The 24,939-nt window shown below is 42.0% G+C and overlaps 1 protein-coding gene across 1 annotated transcript in view; it reads left to right on the top strand.

Moving 5' to 3' along the window:
* LOC137501060 (venom allergen 5-like) overlaps positions 1-19,121 on the top strand; it is an 86,155-nt gene extending 67,034 nt beyond the window's left edge. The window contains exons 5-6 of the mRNA XM_068227949.1: positions 13,971-14,115; positions 18,553-19,121. Of these exons, the coding sequence (XP_068084050.1) occupies positions 13,971-14,115; positions 18,553-18,781 (374 nt within the window). The 3' untranslated portion in view covers positions 18,782-19,121. The remainder of the gene's footprint in view (positions 1-13,970; positions 14,116-18,552) is intronic.
* The last annotated feature ends 5,818 nt before the right edge of the window (positions 19,122-24,939 follow it).

Genomic DNA, 24,939 nt, shown 5'->3' with positions numbered 1-24,939 from the left:
AAGGGTAAAAGGAGAAGGTTATATTTCTTACTCAGACAAGGAAGTACCTGGTCGGAGCCCTACATTATTCTTTGTTATTGTTTGTTTTAGGTGCCCATCAATATCATGAAGATACGTGAACTAAATGCCTTAAAACCTTACCTGATGGAATATGAATACTTTTATGACAGCATTTTACAATGGCCTACTACAGAGACAGAATGTGCTGTGGAGTTTGTTTATGCGGATTGATTACCTCCTGTCATGATGAGCAGGCATTGCTGATTTCATCCTTTTGTATCAGCAATACAGTCTAAACCTATTAAAATATGTTTTTTAACAAACATGGGGTTTATGACAAAATCCCTTCAAAATTCAAGAACCATCCCATAAAAATATGTTTGCAACACTCGTTTATTTCAGAAACCAGTTAAGTGGAAATTTGTTCCGGTTTTTTTACGGCAAAGTTAATAAGCACAACATATTTTTCCTTAGATAAAAATTATTAAGAGATATAATACTTTCCAGCTAAAATATTAAAACCCCTACCGTCAGTCCCCGATTTCAAGTAGTTAGCGCCCTGGGCAAACAATATTTAGCCGCCCGCCCCTCTGCTCGTTCAAAAAAATAAATATTACAGTTTTCAAGATTATGAGTTTTTAAACAGCACATTATGCAAATACAGTTAATTCTCATAATTAAAGTTATCAAGCCAAATAAAGATAACAGCCAAATAAGAATGAGGCTGTTTTTATTGTTATTTAAAAAGCCGTTGGTTCAGTTTGATAATTTGTATGTAAGTAAATAATTTTAGAAATAAGACATGTTTTCTTCATAAAATTTAAATATATAGATTAAATTCAGGTTTTAAAGTTAGAATAGTTTAAAGTGTTTTATATAGTCTAATAAAATAATTGGAATAATTTGTGGAATGTAAAAGTAATTTGAGTGTAATGAATTTAAGACGTAATTCACGCAGGCCATAATTACTCGATCCGCCAGCCGCCGACCCTCAAAAACTGGCGCCCTGGGCAAATGCCCAGTCCGCCCATTTGTAAATCGGGGCCTGCTTACCGTAACATATTGTCTGATGCTAGACAGTTTCTTTCATTTTCCCAAAAATGACAGAGTTGGCGCTTGACTTGTTTCTGAAATAATCGATTCAATTAAGGTACAGCCCCAGCATTTGCTTGGTGTAAAAATGGGAAACCACGGAAAACCATCTTCAGGGCTGCCGACAGTGGGGTTCGAACCTGTTATCTCCTGAATACTGGATACTGGCCGCACTTTAGCGACTGCAGTTATCGAGCTCGGGTTTTAAGTATCTAGAACCGCCACTGCCCATATTGTAATAGGCTACAACTGAAAGAGGAACAACATATATTTGCAGCAATTTATTCTTATTCTACTAAACCTTAAAATAGTTTTATAAATGTATACACACAGAGATAATACAGAAACATTAGTAGCAACTACTATTCAGTATGCGGATTCTCAACCATTACTACATCTCTTTCTGTAACGTTACGCCACTTAGCCATTCTTTTAGTGAGATATGTCGTAGCTTATTCGAACTGACGATTCACCTCCGACCTATTCACCTCCGACCTACAATTACCAATAAAAATAAGTTAATTGTCTTAGTTTGAATAGTAAACATCATTGCGTCACTAATATAACAAAGACAATTCAATAAAGTCGGATAACACCTACCTCAGATAAGGCAGCTGTTCTAGTTTCATTCGCAATTTCATGGAGTTCTTCACCAACATATTTGTCATATTCTTCGGCGTGTTTTAAAGAATAATGTCCATGAATGTTATATTTTTTTTTTTTGCTAGTGGTTTTACGTCGCACCGACACAGATATGTCTTATGGCGACGATGGGATAGGAAAGGCCTATGAGGTGGAAGGAAGCGGCCGCGGCCTTACGGTACAGCCCCAGCATTTGCCTGATGTGAAAATGGGAAACCACGTAAAACCATCTTCAGGGCTGACGACAGTGGGATTCGAACCCACTATCTCCGGGATGCAAGCTCACAGCCGCGCGCCTCTAACCGCACGGCCAGCTCACCCAGTGTTAACATTTTTAATACAGTTTAATGTCTTACTACAAATCAAGCATTTTGCCATTCCATTGCACTCGGTAAAAAGATACGGCATAATAAAACACGACAAAATATAACGTGCTATTGAAAGGTCATACCACAACTAGCGAGTAACAAAGTATTGTCAGCGTGTCCACTGCCGCTTGTTTTGAAGCAAGGGTGAGGAAGCGACTGATAGCAGCTGAAGATCTCGCTCACCACATCTCTGCGTGGGTAAGAGCTAATCTGTCATCATCCCTCTTCAAGGACAAGGCGCTGCGGCATCTGACGGAAACTGGCTGAACTACCAGCACTAGAATTCGGCCGACACTCGGAAGTCAATAAGCAGAGCTTTATTAAAATCACGATTAAATATATAAAGAAACCCTAATTTTGAAGTATGTTAAAGTAGCCCCTTAGAGAAAAATATAAACTTCGCTACGGTATAGTTTGCTTCCAGTTTGAACACCATCTTGACTTAAAACAAGTTTAGGAAAACCACGGTTCAGAGCTCAATTTCATATGGAAATTCGTTATTTTAATTACCATTTTATAACTATATTTGCATTTCTTTTTGAAATGTTTTTGCACTAATGAAAAGTGTATCACAGACTACCGTGCGCTATAAAAACAAAATAATTTTACCTTGTTCCGTTTCCTTATAAAAACTCTTAGAAACTTTTGACCCATGTTACAACAACTACTGAGCTGGTTGCCGGCCGTTCCAGCTCCGGCCGCCTCTTAACAGCACTGTTTCATTTAATATGGTTGGGATATGCCTTCGAATTCACTCTTAATCTTGTGGATAGAATTTATTAAGTTCACTAAAGATGAAGATGCGGGTAGCATCGGGATTGGAAGAAAATAAGCACAATTCATGAATAAAAATAATTAAACTGAAAATCGTTCAAGCACTTGGCACGGTTCGTGGAGATTTTCCACTAAATACAGGAGCAAATGACATTGAAAGAAATGTGTGACTGCTCTAGAGTTTATCAAAGACACTGCTGTCAGTCATGCAATAATACTAAACACTTTGACGAAGAACTAAGGTTGAAATTGTTACCGTGTTTTTGTGGTAGTTATGCATGAAAGAAGGTGCTGGGTGGTGAATAGGTCTCAAGCTACTAAAGTGAAATCAATTTTAAAATTTAACAAGGTTATATTTTCTTTTCAAAATTAGGTAATAACAAATAGAACAGGTACTTAGTAGCCGAAACACGATTGAAAAATACATTTACATAGGTACCCCATTTGGGGCTTCAAAAGTCAGAAACATAATTCTTGAGCAATGAGCCCAACCTTACAATGAACACCATACAACAAAGGGGCCGAAAACCCCCAAACATGCCAGAAACATTTGCTTCCAATTACACCCAAAAGCCTCCTTGAGGCAGAAACACAATTTTCAAGAAAGGGCAACTTCCCCCTAAAATACAAGCCTATCATAGGCCACTCCGAACTCCACCTTTAAGCTGTCCTCAAAGGACATATACACAGGGGTAAAATACCCAACCTACTGAGGTCTGTTAAATGACAAGAAGGTTAATACATGACCTCTAAAATACAATTTGAGAGGAGGCGAACTTGCACTCCTAATACACTTTGCTTAAGACCTACTTGGCACTAGGCCGTTAATACAAGGGCTAATCCCATACTACAGAGGTGACTTAATAGCAATTTACATTACATTACGGAAGAATTGGTTGAGAAAAATAAGTTCACCTCAAGACGATGTGAGTGGGAGCTCGAGAGGGTTAAGCACTCTCTATCCCGATATGTCGTTTTAAAAGAGAATATATGAAAAGAGTAGTTACATTTTAGGAAAAGGTTACATGGTTGAACGCTTAGAACCCGCCCCGAAAGTTAAACTGCTGAGCTAGCAAAGAAAGAAGTTATTAATCGGCCATTACCTTGTTGTTGACCGCTGCCGAAGAAAGAGGCGCTTCCCGCCCCCTGCTATGTACTTAACACACTGAAAGATGGAACAGAAGTGGCGCAGAGACCCAAAAATCAGCAGTTTATATCTTCTCGTGGAAGGTTCTAGGCGTTAGGGGAATGAAAACACCCGCCCACAATTATTTTATTGGCTAGGTTACAGAAACATATCCAAGTTGGGGGGAAATACATCGGATTGGTCGGAAATTACTAAAAGAAATTCGGGATTGGATAAATCTAAAACAAGGGGAAAAAGAGGGGTATACAGCCAACTTAAACAATAACAGAAAGAAATTTAACAAGAAACAAACATTTGAAATAAAAATTTCTCCAACAAAATAGTTCTTTGACTCCGCACTAGGGTGCACTATTGTTGATCTTCAGTAGTGTCCTCTAGGAGTGAAAGTTTACACTTCTTACTTCAGGCGAAACAAAAACACATCAAAAATGACACAGTTCAAAAACTCAAAATTTTCCACGTGGTGACATCTTCTGAGAAGGTAAAGAATTAACAGCGTAGATAAAGTTAAGCCCTCCTCCAGCAGAGGAGTTTCAACAGGCGCACATTTTAAATTAGCGGCGTGGAGGTGTACCGCCCGGTACAGACCTCCCCCCCCCCCCCAGAAGTTCCTCCAGGGGTGACACATGAAATTGTTTGAAACAAGGTCCAAGTTATGCTGTGGATATGAAGATTGATTGCAGAAGCATTTATAAGATTTCTTAATTTGGTTTGATTCAGTTTCAACATTTGTTGTTGCAGGTGAAGTACAGTCTTTATGTTTGTAGAAGTTGAGTTCTGAAGATAAACTTTTAATACTTAAAAGTGATGAAAAATTTTGCATAGTCCACCAAATATTGCAGTTAAATTCCCAAGTGTAGTCATTACTTATAGTAACCGTTCATGTAGTTGATGGATATGAAGTGGGATGGCCAGACCGGCCGTTGCGGCTTGCGTCCAAAGGAGGCCGCTCGGACCCCTCAAGTACCCTGAGATACCGCTCGCCCGCACTATGAGGGGAGCAGAGGTGTTGAAGCACGCCGCGCCCGCGGTGAACATATACAGGCTGCGGGCAAGTAGCAGGTCGTGCGCCGCACATCAGCCTTGGCCGGGAGGAGAGCTCCGGCTCGCCGTGCACACGTCGTCCTCGCTGGGGCCGAGGGGGCCCGTCCTCGGACCCAGTTGCTGCACGGCGCCGCGCAGCTGCGGGGGCACTGAAACATTAAAGCTAGGCGGCAGAATATTGTTGGACCATCATCATTTTTTTGAGGGCACAGGCTTGGTGAGGAGGTTGAGGGGTCTGCGGCGTGCAGATATCCATGGCATTTACTCAAATCAAGCCACAGTGTGTATTGAAGCAGGAGACGGGAGCGTGGTAATGGCCGAGGCAAGGACAGAATGGCAGTTTAACGGATCGGGGAAGGTTTTACACGAGGCTTACATATAAGACCAAAATATTATAGAAGGGGCAGAAAGCCTTAAAAGTTGAACTCAAAAAAAAATATAACCTTCATATTCCTTTCAAATTATATGAAGCAAGTTGACACAAAATTTACACTGGTTTCACCTGTGACAGGTGAACCCTAAATATCCTCTCGGTGGCTGGATTGCTTACTAACAACGTAACTGGCGTAAGAAAATCGAGAATGATACAAGGCCCGTGAAATCTGGGGGCAAGCTTGCCCGCGGGAACAAAATTCTTGACCATCACCTGGTCACCTACCTTCAAAGTGGTGGGTCTCCGTCCACGATCGTACTTTTCTCTAACCTTTTCATGAGATACCTTAAGATTGGCTTTAGCCTTCTTCCAAAGATCTTTAATATTATCCGGATCTATTGTCTCGGGTAGAATGTCACTCAGAGACCAAAGGTTAGAGAGCGGCGTGTTGGGAATAAACTTGAACATCAAGGAAGCTGGAGTGAACTTATGAGATTCATGAACCGCCGAATTCAAAGCAAAAGCTAACCAATGCAGGGACGTGTCCCACCTGGAATGATCTTCATGATGATAGGCAATAAGTGCGGACCTGAGATTACGATTAACCCGTTCAGCCAGAGATGGTTGAGGGTAATAAGCAGAAGTAGTTACATGAGAGATGGATAAGTCAAAACAGAATTTACGAAATAAGTTAGATGTAAAAGCCTTAGCATTATCAGATACAATATATTGGCACGGACCAAAAGAAGCAAAAATAGAATTTAAGCAAGTAATGGTAGACTGAGCGGTAGCCAGCTTAGTCGGAAATAACCAAGAAAATCTGGTAAAACCATCTACACACACAAGGATGAACTTGTTGGCATTACCCTTTGACTGGGGGAATGGTCCTACGTAATCAATATACAGGCGTTCCATGGGGCGCGACGCTTGCTGAGAAGACAAGAGGCCTACCTTGGTGGACATGGTTGGTTTACTAATCAAACAGGATTTACAAGCCTTTACTAGTTCACGGATTTCACCGTCCATACCTTTCCAGATGAACATTTCACGAATCTTTTCACGAGTTTTAAAGATTCCAAGATGCCCCCCTAATGGGGTCTCATGATAGTACTTGAAGATCATAGGCACAAGAACAGCTGGAACGACAACCTTCATCATCTTGTCATGCCTCGAAGGGCAAAATAAAACACCATTCCTCAGAACATAAGGGACAACATGTTCCCCAGAAGAAAGGGTTTCCATTATCGGAGCCAGCGTCGGATCTTCATGTTGGTATTTCTAGATATCCCTAAAGAGCATGGGGGCATCAGTTAAAATGGCATTAACATCAAATAGTGTGGACTCGGGAGGTGATGAACGGTCGACCGGTTCATGGTTCTCAACGTCGTTTGAAAACATACGGCTGAGTCCATCAGCAACAAAATTTTCAGTACCTCTGATATGCCTGACATCGAATTGGAAGGCAGAAATACGGATGGCCCAACGGGCTATACGACCAGTACGACGCGGCCTACCTAAGACCCAGCTTAAGGCTTGATTATCTGTCTCCAGGTCGAATTTAACATGTTCCAGATAGAGACGGAACTTCTCTAAGGCGAATAAGACTGCCAAACCTTCGAGCTCATAGATGGAATACTTGGCTTCTTGAGCCGACAAAGTCCTAGATGCATAGGCGATGGGGCGCCTCCCTAGTTCAGTCTCTTGAAGAAGGACTGCAGCTACTGCTGACGACGATGCGTCGGTTTGGACAATGAATTTCTTCGAGAAATCAGGCATAGCAAGTACAGGGGCATTACAAAGAGCTAATTTAAGGTCTTCAAAAGCGACTTGTTGAGAAGGTCCCCACTCGAATTTGATGCCTTTCCTACGAAGAAGGTTTAAGGGCGCCGCTCTATTAGCGAAGTTAGGAATAAACTTCCTGAAGAAATTCACCATACCAATGAACCTGGCGATACCTTTAATGTCCTTGGGAGGTTTAAAATCACGAATGGCCTGTGTTCTAGAATGATCGACTGCTACACCATCAGGTGACACAAGATGCCCTAGGAAAGACATAGAGGGCTTAGCAAAGGCAACCTTGGACAACTTAACCGTTAACCCAGCCTTACGAAGGCGATCGAGAACTTCTCGCAGATGATCTAGATGTTCTTCAAAAGTCTCTGAAAATACGACGACATCATCCAAGTAGTGATATAAGTACTCAAATTTGATGTCGGAGAAGACCCTATCTAATAGCCTAGTGAGTACAGCTGCTCCGGTGGGGAGCCCGAAAGGCACGCGGTTGTATTCGTATAAATTCCAGTCCGTGGCAAACGCTGTAAGGTGTTTAGACTCTTCGGCAAGGGGAATTTGATTATAGGCCTGATTCAAGTCCAAGATGGTGAAGAACTTGGCCTTACGAAACCATGAAAAACAAGAATGAAGGTCAGGAAGGGGCACAGATTGCAACACCACCTTCCGATTGAGAGCCCTGTAATCAATGACAGGCCTGAAGCCTCCTTGGGGTTTCGGGACCAAAAAAATTGGCGAAGAATACGCTGACTTAGAGGGCCTAATAATACCGTCCTTCAACATCTGATCGATGATTTCTTTCAGAGCCTTCATTTTAGGTGGAGATAGCCTATAAGGTGGAAAACGGACAGGAATCGAATCCGTGACCTCAATTTTGTATTCAATAAGGTCAGTAACACCAAGAGTATCAGAGAACACCTCGGGAAATGACTGACACAGTTTGCGAATACTATCAGCCTGCTCCTCAGTTAGATGTCTAAGGTCTAACAACATCTCATCCTGGGTAGGCGAAATAGACGAACATGACACAGAATTACACTTTAATAGTGGGATTTTACAATTAGAAGCAAATTTGAATGTGCACGACCTAGACTGGAGATCGAGCACAAGACCAGTGCGAGAAATAAAGTCAGCTCCCAATATAATGGGGCAAGACAATTGCTTGGCCACAAACAATTTAACTTTCCATGTAAACTTAAAAATACGAATTTTGACCAGTAAGGAACCTAGAATTTCTAATGGAGATGAATTAGCCGATACGTATTGAACAGGAGAAGAGACATAGTCAGGAAGTTTACAAACCGTTTTCAATTTAGAATACCATTCAGCCGAAATAATCGAACAAACACTTCCTGAATCTAAGAGAGCTGTTATAGGCTCGCTATTTAACTCAATCTTAAGAAAAGGAACAGGTGCGGGGGTATCCGCCGCAATCCTAAGACATTCTTTAGGGCATTCAAAAGATGAATTTGAAGGCTGATCGTACTCTGAATTTACAACCTGTTTACCAGGGGCTGAGTCTCGGGAAGATGGATTAGTCGACTCAGCCGAAGCCACTAGTCACTTTTTATTATTGGCATAGGTAGAATTTGCACCAGAAGTTGAGCAGGAGGGGGTGCTATTCGAGTTTGGGCAATTCTTGGCGATATGTGAGAAGGCCCCACATTTAAAACAGCCTTGTGCTGAACCAGCTCCATTATTTGCCCTACTACTTTTGACCAATGGACATTTATTGCGAAGATGGTCAGGCGACCCGCAAGCATAACATTTACGGGGTGTGACTGGTCGGCGAGGTGGAGGCCGAGTATTACTAAACGAAGGAGGGGGTTCTTTTGCCACACGCAAGGAATCGGCGTACCTAACTCCTTCCGCTGAGACGGCCAACGCTTCAAGTTCAGAGAAAGTTTGCGGGCACGCCGCGAAACACAAGTATGACCTATAAGATGGTGAAATTCCTTCTACAATAGCCTGTACAATCTGATCTTCAGGAAAATGAAGGGCAAACACCCTAGTGTAAAACTTAATGTCCTGTATGAAATCAGCCAAGTTTTCATCCAAGCGCTGTACACGATAATAGTACTTCTGAATAAGGGAGGACCTGGCCCTAGCCGGGATGAAATTAGCTAGCAAATGGGCATGGAAATCCTCAATAGATGATTGCTCGGCAATGGCTCTTACGATTTTATCTGAGAGAATACCAATAGCATACGGATAAATAATTTGCAAAATTTGACATGGAGAAAGAGAAAACACAAGGGCATGATCATGAAATTCAACTAGAAATCTTAAAAATGAAATTACATCACTGGTGGTATTAACAGAAAACTTAGAAATACCTCTGAGCAACATTGCCAATGGATGAGGCAAGCTGCTAAACCCAGGTGACATAGTAGGTAAAGGTTTCAATGGCAAGGAAGTTAATTCAGAACGGATGTTACTCAATGATGCACGACGTTCAGATTCGTTGTCCAATGGGGCAGGGATAGTTTGAGCAGCAACGGTTATCCTATTAACTTCTCCCTTGGGAGGCGCTTCCTCACTACCTGCATTCACTATGGTGGGTTGATCAGATTTGGGAGGAACTTCCCCAGTCAACAATAGAGTGACCTTACTAGATAATTCGGAAATATTTTCCAGGAGCGTACTAGCTTCCTTCCTCTGAACGTCATTCAGTTTTAGAGACAACAGATCGTTAACCCTATTCGAAAAATGATATAGCCTGCCTTGCACACGCTTAATTTGATTAGGAGACGGATCATTTTCATCAAAAAAACTAACTACAGAAGCTAGCCCAGTAATATTCTCGACGATCGTGGAAAGAGAGTCATCAATTTCTTTCTCTCCCAAATTGGGGATGGAAATGGGCAAATCTAGGGACTCTCTAAGCTTGTTAGTGTCTACTGCAACCGTGCCTCCAGATTGCACATTTCTGATAGTTAATTCATAGATCAACTCCTCTTTGCGCAAATAATTAAGATGGAGAACATCGCGAGGGCCGGGCATGGTGACAGAACAATTTTGAAAAACTCAAAAAATTCCATCAACTGGGAAAATAGTTAGAGTTCGGAACAAACAATATTTAGCCGTCAAAAGGGGCTAAATTGAGACCCATTCAACCACGCTCTGCTACCACTTGTTACCGTGTTTTTGTGGTAGTTATGCATGAAAGAAGGTGCTGGGTGGTGAATAGGTCTCAAGCTACTAAAGTGAAATTAATTTTAAAATTTAACAAGGTTATATTTTCTTTTCAAAATTAGGTAATAACAAATAGAACAGGTACTTAGTAGCCGAAACACGATTGAAAAATACATTTACATAGGTACCCCATTTGGGGCTTCAAAAGTCAGAAACATAATTCTTGAGCAATGAGCCCAACCTTACAATGAACACCATACAACAAAGGGGCCGAAAACCCCCAAACATGCCAGAAACATTTGCTTCCAATTACACCCAAAAGCCTCCTTGAGGCAGAAACACAATTTTCAAGAAAGGGCAACTTCCCCCTAAAATACAAGCCTATCATAGGCCACTCCGAACTCCACCTTTAAGCTGTCCTCAAAGGACATATACACAGGGGTAAAATACCCAACCTACTGAGGTCTGTTAAATGACAAGAAGGTTAATACATGACCTCTAAAATACAATTTGAGAGGAGGCGAACTTGCACTCCTAATACACTTTGCTTAAGACCTACTTGGCACTAGGCCGTTAATACAAGGGCTAATCCCATACTACAGAGGTGACTTAATAGCAATTTACATTACATTACGGAAGAATTGGTTGAGAAAAATAAGTTCACCTCAAGACGATGTGAGTGGGAGCTCGAGAGGGTTAAGCACTCTCTATCCCGATATGTCGTTTTAAAAGAGAATATATGAAAAGAGTAGTTACATTTTAGGAAAAGGTTACATGGTTGAACGCTTAGAACCCGCCCCGAAAGTTAAACTGCTGAGCTAGCAAAGAAAGAAGTTATTAATCGGCCATTACCTTGTTGTTGACCGCTGCCGAAGAAAGAGGCGCTTCCCGCCCCCTGCTATGTACTTAACACACTGAAAGATGGAACAGAAGTGGCGCAGAGACCCAAAAATCAGCAGTTTATATCCTCTCGTGGAAGGTTCTAGGCGTTAGGGGAATGAAAACACCCGCCCACAATTATTTTATTGGCTAGGTTACAGAAACATATCCAAGTTGGGGGGAAATACATCGGATTGGTCGGAAATTACTAAAAGAAATTCGGGATTGGATAAATCTAAAACAAGGGGAAAAAGAGGGGTATACAGCCAACTTAAACAATAACAGAAAGAAATTTAACAAGAAACAAACATTTGAAATAAAAATTTCTCCAACAAAATAGTTCTTTGACTCCGCACTAGGGTGCACTATTGTTGATCTTCAGTAGTGTCCTCTAGGAGTGAAAGTTTACACTTCTTACTTCAGGCGAAACAAAAACACATCAAAAATGACACAGTTCAAAAACTCAAAATTTTCCACGTGGTGACATCTTCTGAGAAGGTAAAGAATTAACAGCGTAGATAAAGTTAAGCCCTCCTCCAGCAGAGGAGTTTCAACAGGCGCACATTTTAAATTAGCGGCGTGGAGGTGTACCGCCCGGTACAGAAATGAAAAGCACATTTCGTTGTTAGGCGCACTTGACATAAAAAATAGGTGACTTTTCGAGAGTTTATCATAGACACTGCTGTCAGTCACAGACAAATAATTTACACACTGTTCAGAAGAAATAATACACAATTTTGTTTGAGTTGGATAAAGAACAGAGTTTTAGTTCGGAGTGAAACCTTGGCGTCGTAGCACACGATTATGGTAATCACTTGCATTAACATTCATGTGAAAGTTCGAACACTTTCATAAACACCCTTGTTTATAAATGAAATTATGCTGACTGAGATTTAACAAAATGTCACAATTAATAGTATAACGTAGTAGTGTCACATTGTAATTAATGACATGTTCATTCACAGGATAAATTTTACAGAGACAACGTGGTAATAAACTCAGTTCTTCAAGAACGAAAGTAAGTTATATCTAGCAGTTTCTACAAGCGCACAGAATATAAGTTCAACTCAACTGTTGTCACCTAAGTCCAATACATGACTTGTCGTGATCAGAGTTCCAACACACGCAAAACTTATAAGTTCAACTTGACGGATATAATCCGAGTCTACTATATAAAGACTTTGAATAATCTTCATCACACGCAAAAATTACAAGTTCCACTTAACTGATAGACTCAAGGTTCATTATAAAGACTTTGTTATACATTAGAGTTTACACGCGCACAATTTATAATTTCAACACGACCGTCAGAGTTTAAGTCCCACATGAAGACTTTGAATATTCGAAGATAGCCTCTGTTAGCACGTCGATGAACACTGCAGCGTGGAGAGTCAGGCTGTACACCCAGCTATGACTGTATGATCGGGTCTAGTGAGTTCAGCTTATATCCAGTTTGAGGCTCCTACGTCATCAGATAACGTGATCTCTTCGAAGTTGATTATCTCGCGAATACCTTGACGGATTTACTTGAGATTCACAATTTGAGACTTTTATGTTATCCTCTTCAAAATAACGTATCGCTCAAGTCGTTGCGATTATTATAAAAAAATGTTCAATTGAATGTTCGCGAAGGGGTGACGTTCATATTCCGAACATACCAAGTCAGGCAGGCTACACGTGGCGTCAGGTGGGTAGTCTATCTTGTCCCTGCAGCTACGTCACACACACAGCTATCGCCGGCTCGCATGCTCGCTCCTCTCAACGTAAACAAACCAAGTTCGCTCTGAATGTCTCGCGTGACGATGAAGTACAATTAATCATTTAAAAAACCGGCATGCACCACTCGTAACCGGTACAGTATTCATATGTTAGAGGTAAGAACATGAAATTAGCGAGAATGGTCGTTGGTGCAAACAGGTGGGACCAATAGCAGGAGGCTACGCGGAATGAGGAGATGCGGGCTAATTTTACAAATGAACTCGTTGGAGTTCATAATATGTCTTCACTATGTACTGTCCGGCTCCATAGCTAAATGGTTAGCGTGCTGGCCTTTTGTCACAGGACTCCCCGGGTTCAATTCCCGCCAGGATGGGGAATTTTAGCCATCATTGGTTGATTTCGATGGCACGTAGGCTTGTTGTGTTGTCTTCATCATCATTTCATCCTAATCACGACGCGCAGGTCACCTACGGGTGTCAAATCGAAAGACCTGCACCAGACGAGCTGAACATGTTCTCGGACACTCCCGGCCCTAAAAGCCATACGCCATTTCATTTCATTTCAGTATGCACTGACACGACCTTTTTTAAATATATAAATACAAGATGCTTTACGTCACACCGACACAGATAGGTCTTATGGCGACGATGGGATAGGAAAGGCCTGGGAATTGGAAGGAAGTGGCCGTGGCCTTAATTAAGGTACAGCCCCAGCATTTGCCTGGTGTGAAAATGGGAAGCCACGGAAAACCATCTTCTGGGCTGCCGACAGTGGGGCTCGAACCCACTATCTCCCGATTACTGGATACTGGCCGCACTTAAGCGACTACAGCTGTCGAGCTCGGTAAACCTGACTTTTATCCACGTTTATCATCATACCATTGCCTACTGTCCATCTCACAACAAAGAAGGAAAAAAAGAAAGAAAGAAAGAAAGAAAGAAAGAAAGAAAGAAAGAAGATTGAGTCTGAGTAGATTAAATTAACTTTAGACTTTGTACTCTTCCAGCCCGATTTGAAGAGGTGCAGTATCATGTTGGACAGAACATAGCTTATGACTTCCCTTGCGAAGATGGAGCTGACTGGAGGGTGCCTATTGGTCTTTGGTACGATGAGGTCGCGGACTTTGACAGCAGTGGCGTAAAGTGTTTCAAGTGAGTGGCCATTTAAAAGGTTTCTTGCGACGGCGTTCCAAATGAAAGTTAACAATGTAATGTTTTGAACATAAAACAGGGGCTGCCTGGTGAATACTTAAGTTGTGTATGAAATTTTATACTGTGTTGCTGGATTTAGAAAGTTTAAGTAGTCGTATTACTTGTAATATTTTCTTTCCATGAAATTGTTTGTTTGTTTGTTTGTTTGTTTGTTGTTGTTGGGTAATTATGTTAATTTTACTTTATTATTACACTACTGTAGTGACCATTGCCACCGGGATGTGTCCGATTTGCATTGTATTTGTCAGTAATATAAATAATGATAATAAAGTTTTTTTTACGTTTAAGAAAACTGCCACCTGTTAGAAAGCCGTAAATGCAAATCAATGATGACTGAATTCATTGAATATGTCAATATTCCACATTTTTCTCTTCCGCGAGTGAGGAATGCATCTCGAAAGTTTGGCCCAAACCTCTATAGCAGTGATATTCAAAATTTTTGGTTGGCGAACACCCAAAATACAACTGTTCTACCTTCGTACAGCCGAAATACGATTATATTCAGATTATACCAGAAATAAGAAATGGTTGTTGCTGGATGGCAACTTATATTAACTATAATAATGTATAATCATAACCATCACCATCATCAGCAGCAGCTTATCCTGCTTGCTCGGGGTCTCTGCACTCACTAAAGTATGAAATAGTTGGGAACGGCGATTTAAGGTTGCATGCCCTTCCTGTCACCCCGACAACACCAGGAATCAAACCACGGTCACCGAGATCACATGAGAGCTGCTAGGCCGCTATACCACCCTGTTCCCCAATAATAACCATAATGTATTGAATATATATCGTCTCTGGGCAAAGGACACCTCGTAACTGCTTCGGAGAAAAAGTTTACAGAAACCAAAAACTGGACGGTGAGCAATGGCCCGAAAAATGTTCCTGGTATTTTCATTCCTTAACGATAGCCCAACTATTTAACCATTGGAGTCTTCTGTTTCCCTCCCTCTCAGGCAGCGTGGCAAGACTTCACAGGACAGATGGAGAATCATGGTTATCTCATCATTGGAATTACGAGGTGTTCATTGCCTAACATCGATGTATATATACAGGAGTATAAATATTTATACAGCAGTTACTGAAATAAAAATTCACAGCCTGTTTCCAGTCATTCGACCGGGTCAGGAATGGAATTAATGAAGCTCCCATCTAGCGGCGAGGATAGGAATTGCGCCGGCAGCCGAAGCCGGTCGCACTCCTCTGGGGATTTGATTAATGAATGACAGATGAAATGAAATATTGCAGAGTGTTGCTGGAATGAAATATGACAGTAAAATCCGGAGTACCCAGAGAAAATCCTGTTCCGCCTCCACTTTGTACAGAACGAACCTCACATGGAGTGACGGGGATTTGAACCATGGGACCCAGCGGTGAGAAGCCGGCGCGCTGCCGCCTGAGCCACGGAGGCTCAATGCAACAATTGCAATTATACTATATATACACTGTTATTGAAACAGTTGAACTGAATGAGTGGATTTCGAAATAAAAAAAGTTAAGAAAGAGGAGTCCGCCTCTGTGGTGTAGTGGTTAGCGTGATTAGCTGCCACCCCCGGAGGCCCGGGTTCGATTCCCGGCTCTGCCACGAAATTTGAAAAGTGGTATGAGGGCTGGAACGGGGTCCACTCAGCCTCGGGAGGTCAACTGAGTAGAGGTGGGTTTGATTCCCACCTCAGCCATCCTGGAAGTGGTTTTCCGTGGTTTCCCCACTTCTCCTCCAGGCGAATGCCGGGATGGTACCTAACATAAGGCCACGGCCGCTTCCTTCCCTCTTCCTTGCCTATCCCTTCCAATCTTCCCATCCCTCCACAAGGCCCCTGTTCAGCATAGCAGGTGAGGCCGCCTGGGCGAGGTACTGGTCATTCTCCCCAGTTGTATCCCCGACCAAGAGTCTGAAGCTCCAGGACACTGCCCTTGAGGCGGTAGAGGTGGGATCCCTCGCTGTGTCCGAGGGAAAAGCCGACCCTGGAGGGTAAACAGATGATGATGATGATGATGATGATGAAGAAAGAGCAAGGCAGTATAAGAAAGCATTTTTACGTACCTAGCGAATGCTAGGTAAACTCGAAATCTTTAGTTTCTCGTGGCCAGAAATATTCATTTCAGGCAAGAAATCAGTACAGCCCTCAGAGCAACCCAGTATATGCTTACACGCGCTCTCACACTGGTCACATCCATCAGACGCGTTAACACAGGCACACATCTGAAGAGTGAGGGGAGGTGGAGAAAATGGAAGTACGAAGATAACCAGCATGAAGGAAACACATGCGGGAGGGAAGGTGCTTGTTTCCCCGCCTGGTTCTACTGATTCGACAATGAAGGGAGATGGGAATGAAGGGAGGAACCACACGGTTCCTTGAAGGCAACAGACGTAATGGGTACGTCAACTCATTGAGGGTCAAATTCTCTAGTTTCTTTGTAATTATTGTGTGCGTGGACTGGCTGAAATGTTAGCGGTCTTGACTATGACTTCGTTATCAAATGGCATCGCGCACAACCACTGTAGGCAAGAATGACCCTTATTTTCGTCAATATAGGCCCTGTTAGTCTGCCTCTGTGGTGTAGTGGTTAGCGTGATTAGCTGCCACCCCCGGAGGCCCGGGTTCGATTCCCGGCTCTGCCACGAAATTTGAAAAGTGGTATGAGGGCTGGAACGGGGTCCACTCAGCCTCGGGAGGTCAACTGAGTAGAGGTGGGTTCGATTCCCACCTCAGCCATCCTCGAAGTGGTTTTCCGTGGTTTCCCACTTCTCCTCCAGGCGAATGCCGGGATGGTACCTAACTTAAGGCCACGGCCGCTTCCTTCCCTCTTCCTTGCCTATCCCTTCCAATCTTCCCATCCCTCCACAAGGCCCCTGTTCAGTATAGCAGGTGAGGCCGCCGGGGCGAGGTACTGGTCATACTCCCCAGTTGTATCCCCCGACCAAGAGTCTGAAGCTCCAGGACACTGCCCTTGAGGCGGTAGAGGTGGGATCCCTCGCTAAGTCCGAGGGAAAAACCGAACCTGGAGGGTAAACAGATGATGATGATGATGATGATGATGATGATGATGATAGGCCCTGTTAAATACTACTACTACTACTACTACTACTACTACTACTACTAATAATAATAATAATAATAATAATAAAGCAAAGTCATCTCCGTACAGGCCATGAAGGCCCTTGTAGGGGTGGAAGGTAAAGGCTTCCACTATGCTTAACCTCGGCACTTGATGGGGTAGAGTGGTTAGCTCTATGGCCGGCTGCCTTTGTCCCCAGGAATTAACCTGGTACTCATTTTTGGTGTAGGGTGAGTGAACCTCAGGGCCATATGCACCTCCGGAAGTGGAAATCTCGTTTTTAAAATATTTACGACTTCCTGACGGGGATTCGAACCCACGCCCTTCCAGGAGAACCGAGCACGCCTTTATCGCCTCGGCCAGGCAGCCCCTAATAATAATAATAATAATGATAATAATAATCATTGTTATTCTCAAAAGCCAAACTAAATATAATCTTGCATTAAATAATTATGATTATTATAGATGCAAGGACGTGTGTAAAACCGTTCCTATGAAGTTATTGTCAGCCTGATCAAACAATTAAATGACACATATTGGAGTGGGATTACATCGTGCACACTTCATCACAATTAAATTACAATTAATTAATTGTTTTCCTTGATAGGGGTATAACCAGAATGTTTAACCAGAGAATCATCTTAATCTTTCCGAAAAAGTGGAGTTGGGAGTGGCCTCTGAGTGCGCAACGTTGCAAGCCACACCTCCGGGAAGACGAACACATGTGACGTTGCCTTGGTTACTTCTCCTTCATCCTCAGGGTTGGCCAAAATCTTAGCTCAAACGTTACCTGTTTCCTTTTCCACCCGGAATTGTTGTGATCGTGATTGTACAAACTGACACACATTTTAGAATGAATAGTTCGGAAAGCAGACTCTGTATTCTAGACAAAAACACTACTGTGAGTCAAAACAACATTTTATTGAGAATGAGCTGGCTCAACTCACTTGTGAACAGGTCACTGAAAACAGTCAGGAGCTACGGTAGATTTGTGTACCCCTTGATACGACTGCACGTATCCTAGTGGTACGCGTACCACACTTTGACCACCACTGCTCCGTACGTAATTAATCGAACACTTTATACAAAACCATCGGAGTTGTGAATTCTCATTTTCTAATATGATTCGTTGCTAAAGTATTTACTTACATGGCCTGATTTATGGCCCAGTTGTTTGGAGTAGTTGGCGTTCTAGTGCATTTACGGAAACAGGTTACTATTGCAGCAGGACTATGGCTGTTACTCTTATACCTGCTCCCATCCCTTAATTTATTCAAGGATATGCTTCCTAATGGAGTGTTCTACCTTATTCAGGTTCGACTCCGGCGCAAGTCATTACACACAACTAATCTGGGCTGAAACTGCCAGTATAGGCTGTGGATTCCGAACCTATACAGCGTCAAGTGGTGAATGCAGAAGATACTACGTTTGTAACTACGGTCCAGGTGGTAACTATGACGATTCCCCGATCTATGAGGAAGGAGACCCACGTTCTTCGTGCCCTGATGCGCAATTCGACTCCAAGTACCCAGGTCTGTGTTGAGCAATGGATGAGGACAACTATGGCATTAGGAAGACAGAGCTGCTTACTCGGGCTTCCAAATCAACGATAATCAACGAGAGGGTTTACAGTATGACAGTAATTTTCCACTAGCACTGAAAGGTGTATTCCATTTATTTGCTCATTTTATTCCTGTAAATTTTTGATATTCTGTTGTGGATGTTGTAGGTGTGTTCGTTGTCTTTTACTAGATGATAATTCTGGTAAGAAAATCATTCTTATTCAACTTCATTCAGTCATACAATACCGTTTGTGCATTGGGATACATTTCATTTGTTACTATGTAATAGAACAGGAAACCTTGCATAAATAAAAACACTTTCAAAACATAACAATGGCTTCGGATAACAGTCCACATAATTATGATAGTTATCAGAGGCGAAAGTGTTGAAAATTTAGTCAGTTACTTGGGTGGCTGGTAGAAAGGAGACTTTCTAAACAGAGTTGCCAGACGTCCCGGATTTAGTCAGTTAGTGCGGTGGCTGGTAGAATGGAGACTTTCTAAACAGAGTTGCCAGACGTCCCGGATTTAGTCAGTTAGTGCGGTGGCTGGTAGAATGGAGACTTTCTAAACAGAGTTGCCAGACGTCCCGGATTTAGTCAGTTAGTGCGGTGGCTGGTAGAATGGAGACTTTCTAAACAGAGTTGCCAGACGTCGCGGATTTAGTTAGTGCGGTGGCTGGTAGAATGGAGACTTTCTAAACAGAGTTGCCAGACGTCCCGAATTTAGTCAGTTAGTACGGTGGCTGGTAGAAAGGAGACTTTCTAAATAGGGTTGCCAGACGTCCCGGATTTAGTCAGTTAGTGTGGTGGCTGGTAGAATGGAGACTTTCTAAACAGAGTTGCCAGACGTCCCGGATTTAGTCAGTTAGTGCGGTGGCTGGTAGAATGGAGACTTTCTAAACAGAGTTGCCAGACGTGTCGGATTTAGTCAGTTAGTGCGGTGGCTGGTAGAATGGAGACTTTCTAAACAGAGTTGCCAGACGTGCCGGATTTAGTCAGTTAGTGCGGTGGCTGGTAGAATGGAGACCTTCTAAACAGGGTTGCCAGACGTCCCGGATTTTACGGGACAGTACTGTATTCATGCTAAACGTCCCGCGTCCGGCAATTGTTCCGTATTTTGAACCTCGAGAGATATACGCCAGTGTTCCCGTCTCTGATAATTACCAAGAAATGTTATTTTCTTTCTTCCAAAGAGGATAGATTTCTTCATTCCTTGGTTTCTTTATTTGGTGTGAGTTCGCAGATTAAAACAACGTTTTTTTTTTTTGCGATTCTCGGGCTCTCCATCCTGGCGAATAAGACACGTAATAGCGAACAGCTACCTGAGTTAGAACGAGTCCAGTGCATGTTCATGTGAAATTGTCACCTATGAGAAATATAATGTTCTGTTGACTTGATTAGGTCTGAGCTGTTCATTTCTGTACATTTTTCTTCAATATCATGCCGAGATTGTTACGAAATTGGTATGAATGGCAAAAGAAATGTTAACAGCACTTCAGAGGAATGAAAAATTTATTGAAATTTAAAGAACTGGTATGAATAATTAAAACAACACGTTTTTTCCTCTATGTTTTACGTCACACCGACAGAGGCAGGTCTCGCGGTGACTATGGGATACAAATGGGCTAGGATTGGAATCGACCGTGGCCTTTAGACGGGCTAAAGCCCCAGCATTTGCCTCGTGTAAAATGGGAAACTGCGGAAAACCATCTTCAGGGCTGCCGACAGTGGGGTCCGAAGCCATCGTCTCCCGAATACAAACTCATAGTTACATGACCCACACCACGCGGACAACTTGCTCGGCACTGTGAGTTTCAGTCTGAGTACAAATGTTAAGGTGGTGGTGGTGGTGGTGGTGGTGGTGGTGGTGATTATTGTTTTAGGAGAAAGTACAACTACGCAAGGCATGCATTAATAAACTGCACTAAGACGTCAACAAAACAATAAGAGTGTCATTTTAAAACGAAGTTTATAACCTGGAGAATACGAGTCCATTGATTTCCTCGATCGCACATTTGTCCCTTATTTTGATTTCAGGCATCTGACAATCTTGTTTGTAAGTCAGCCACGCCTTTTCCAATATATAACCCATACGCAGTGAAATGAACATCGAGAAATGGATTCTGACATTTCAGTGGGGTGAGGGTCCTAATGGTAAGGATGAACACACCCTTTTTAGAGGGTGAACATTCGTATCATAATGTTTAGCACTTTTGTCTACACAAAACGTTTGTATTATTTCATCAAACTTATTGATGAGTACAGCCGGGATTTTTATGCAGCAATAGATTAGAATGCAAATTCATTTAACATCTGACGTCATATTATAACTACCCTATCGTAACAATGACGTCACCATGACGTCATAAACTAACCTACCTTAACCTAAGAGTCCTAACCTAACTTCATAGTGATATACAAACATTTTGGTTGGTGTACCCCAAAAATCCAATTGATTTATCTTCGCCCCCCCCCCCTCCCCGAAGTACGAGAATATTTCAATTATACCTGGAATAACAAATGATTGTTGCTGGATGCCAAATAATATAAACTATTATTTAATCATCATTGTCATTATCATCATCATCATCTTCCGCAGCTTATCCCGGTTGCTCAGGGTTCCTCCACGTACTGAGGCATGGAAGCGTTGCATCTGGGGATGTAAGGTGGCATGCCCTTCCTGACACCACGGGATTCTCAACTGAAAATCCTACCCCAGCAACACAGGGAACCATATCACGGTCGTCGGGATGACAGGCAAGTAATGTCAATAGTGTATATACCAGGTGACTCTCGAACGCCGTACTTTCTACTTATAAATGCCCCGCATGCACAAATGATGAATGGGATGTCTACCAACCGATTTTCACAGGGGAACTACTACCAGCGGGCAGGTTACGTCAGAATATGAAGAGATAAGAAATGGAGTGTCGCTCGCAGCATGTTACTCAGCGCTACCGGTATAATGCACCTCTTGCATTTATGTCATTCCACGCCAACTCACCACTAACAGCTCGAAATACTGAGCAAATGTCACGGGATAGCGAAGCACTGATGCGCAGGTATGTGGTCTGTGCACCACACGCCCCCTGTGCCAGCGGCAGTTGTATAGGAGACCTTGTGAGCCCTGGCTGTGCATGTGACAGGTGTAACATTGGAACGTCATCGTGAGCTGACACAGTTCGAACGGCGTATGGTGGTCGGTGCCCGACGGATGGGAAGTGCGATTTCGGAAGTGGTGCGGGAATTCGGCTTCACACGATCAACCGTGCCCAGAGTGTATCGTGAATGGTTAAATGCGGGTGTCACCGTCCACAACAGACGAACGACCGGCCGTCCAGCCACCCTCGATGACCGTGACCGGTGACATCTGAGACGGATTGTCAATAGTGACAGACGGGTAACCGTGTAACAAATCACGGCTCAAAGTAGTATTGTACTGCCGATTATGCCCCAAATTCCTGAACCCTATGTTTTTATATGGGAAAACGCTTTAGCCATAGATTATTGTACTTTATTTTTTCTAAATTTTCCCCCAGCGAGACGGAATGCCCACGGCTTATATTTTTTTCCTAGTGCAATCTCTTTTTATACGGGAAATTACTATAGTTACATAATAATAATAATAATAATAATAATAATAATAATAATAATAATAATAATAATAATATTTTATTTGATTCAATATTTTACTCCTTCTGCCCCAGATCACAGCGGGAATTTTTAAAGGGAAATGGAGAGCGCGATTTTCAGTGGTTCTATTTTACAAAACTGGGGCAAGTACCCAAACTGTATAAATTATTTTCCTAGTAGAGGAAAAAAAATACCTAGTTGAAAAAATATATCTATATAAATAAAGTTGTAGGGGATCCGCTGTCTGTAATTTCGTTCGTTTTGCCAATTTTTCAGATATTTATCCGTTTTAGGTCAACTCAATACCGAATCGGTGGTTTTTATTTTTCGTGTCTGTCTGTTTGTCTGTTTGTTCCACCATCACGGCGAAGCGGCTGGATACATCTCAACCAAACTTCATATTTAGATTATACTCATCCCGAGGAAGGTTTCGATATGCATATCACATTAGAATATTTGAATATTTCTATAGGAAAACCAGAAGGGTTTTCCTCCATTTTCTCTTATACTATTGATTTTCTTTTTTTCTTTTGCTAGGGGCTTTACGTCGCACCGACACAGATAGGTCTTATGGCGACGACTATTGACTTTCTGTAAACTCTGTGGACCGTATGTGAAACGCATCTTCATTATAAACAACTTTCTTTATGTTCATAATTTTCCTTACTCTTCAAATGACGGAGAAATTTACTATTTTCTGCGGCTATCATGCTCTGCATTGAGTGATCGACAGACCGACCTACAGGTTACCATGGCAACGTCTCTGACTGCATGCCAGCAGGGAAGTAACGTATTGCCATTTTCCTCATCATGCCTTTATATTCGTGGTTGCTCCTTGGGTAGAAAGCAAGAGAGGCGTCAATCGACCTATCTGCGGGATATTGGCGGAATATCTTTGGAGGTTATAACCGTCCTCGAATAGCTCAAGTAATAACACCATTAGTCATCTTCTTATCTGTTTACCTAAGAATCCCTGCGCCTAATTTTCTCCTCTGTTACCGCGTTCTTATATCCATAACTCACACCAGCATAATTTATTGAGGGGCATTTGATTGTCCAATACATTCACTTGGTATTTACATATTTGTTGTCATCCGGCTATCCTCAGTTATAATCCATTTTCTATTAATGTCAGCTTTCTTAGATGTATTATTTTACTTCCTTAATTACTGCTTATGTGTGCGAGTGCTAATCCCTAAACCTGGACAATCTTTTCTTGGAGGAAATACATCTTCCAGGCCATGCAAATGTATAACTTTTGGCCCCGGAAAATATCGAAATATGGATGCAATTTTAACGACGGTCAGACCTTCCTTTCGGAATAATTGGTGGCTAAACCGTAAGTCGTATAACAAAAGATCGCATTTCAATTTGGAGAAATCTACAACTTTGGGACTATGGCATTTTGTCGTATCTCTATCCCTTATTCGTTAAATAGTACTGCATTTCTTGAGTTCGAGTTAATGTTGTACTTTATACACCTGTATGTTATTGTTTGGCACACTTACAGGAAAGATGCAATCATGACATTGGGCAGGCACATTGACATGACCAGTGGCCATATGTTCGCAAAATTTTATGATTCCAGGGTCACATGAGTGTCCAAAAAATAAAGTAGTATGTGAAAACTTTACCAAATTTCACCCCATTCAATGAATAACTGAATCTAACCCATAAATATAGGAGATACGGGAAAATGGCACAGGACCAACCATGTAGAACACTGAACGAGTCGTCTGATGGTGAAGTCCGTTTGTAGGTGCAATTTAATATAGTCTTACTTACTGCATTTACAGTAATTTACGAAGAAATCCGGATACAATGAGGAATACCGTAGCGAAGCACGGGTACATTTGCTAGTATGTAATAAATGTCAAGTTTGCACAAGTTGAAAACTAGTGAGTTGAGAGAAATAGCCAAAGAGCGAAAATTAAAAGGTTATACCAAGCTGAATCGGAATGAATTGATAAACCTTATCTATTCTAGTTTTCCATTTCATTTCGGTAACGAAATATTTGATGAATTGGAAGAAGAGCATGAATTTTGCGAGACATGTACGACTTGGAGTAAACTTGGCTACCGTTGTTATTTTTGTTATCCAGATTTGAAAAATCCACACGACAACTTTGCATACTGAAAGAAGAGAATGCACAATATTTTAGTTGATTTATTTCACGCAAAGAAACTTCCGATCCTTGACAGTATAAAAAAATTGAAGAGATGTTTGGGGTTTTTTGCAGCTACTCTACCCTATAATTTTTGTGTAGCAAAAATACCCGACTTCTTGAACATGGAACGCAAAATAAAAAATTAATAACAAGTTGAAGAGAAATGACAAACTGTGGGAAGATTTTTTAGCCACGAATCCCTTTGAACAACTACAAAAGAAAAAAGAACTTGAAGAATACGTAGAAAAGCAATTTAGGTATTATTTCAAATTTCTCTCTAACTAGTTTATGTTGAGCGTCAAAGATGAGATTTTTCTTTCCAAACATGATCACGTG

This window comes from Anabrus simplex, chromosome 5, assembly GCF_040414725.1.
Source record: "Anabrus simplex isolate iqAnaSimp1 chromosome 5, ASM4041472v1, whole genome shotgun sequence".
Classification (NCBI taxonomy): Eukaryota; Metazoa; Arthropoda; class Insecta; order Orthoptera; family Tettigoniidae; genus Anabrus; species Anabrus simplex.
The sequence above is the reverse complement of the archived record's forward strand: the minus strand, read 5'-3'. Positions and strand labels throughout refer to the sequence as shown.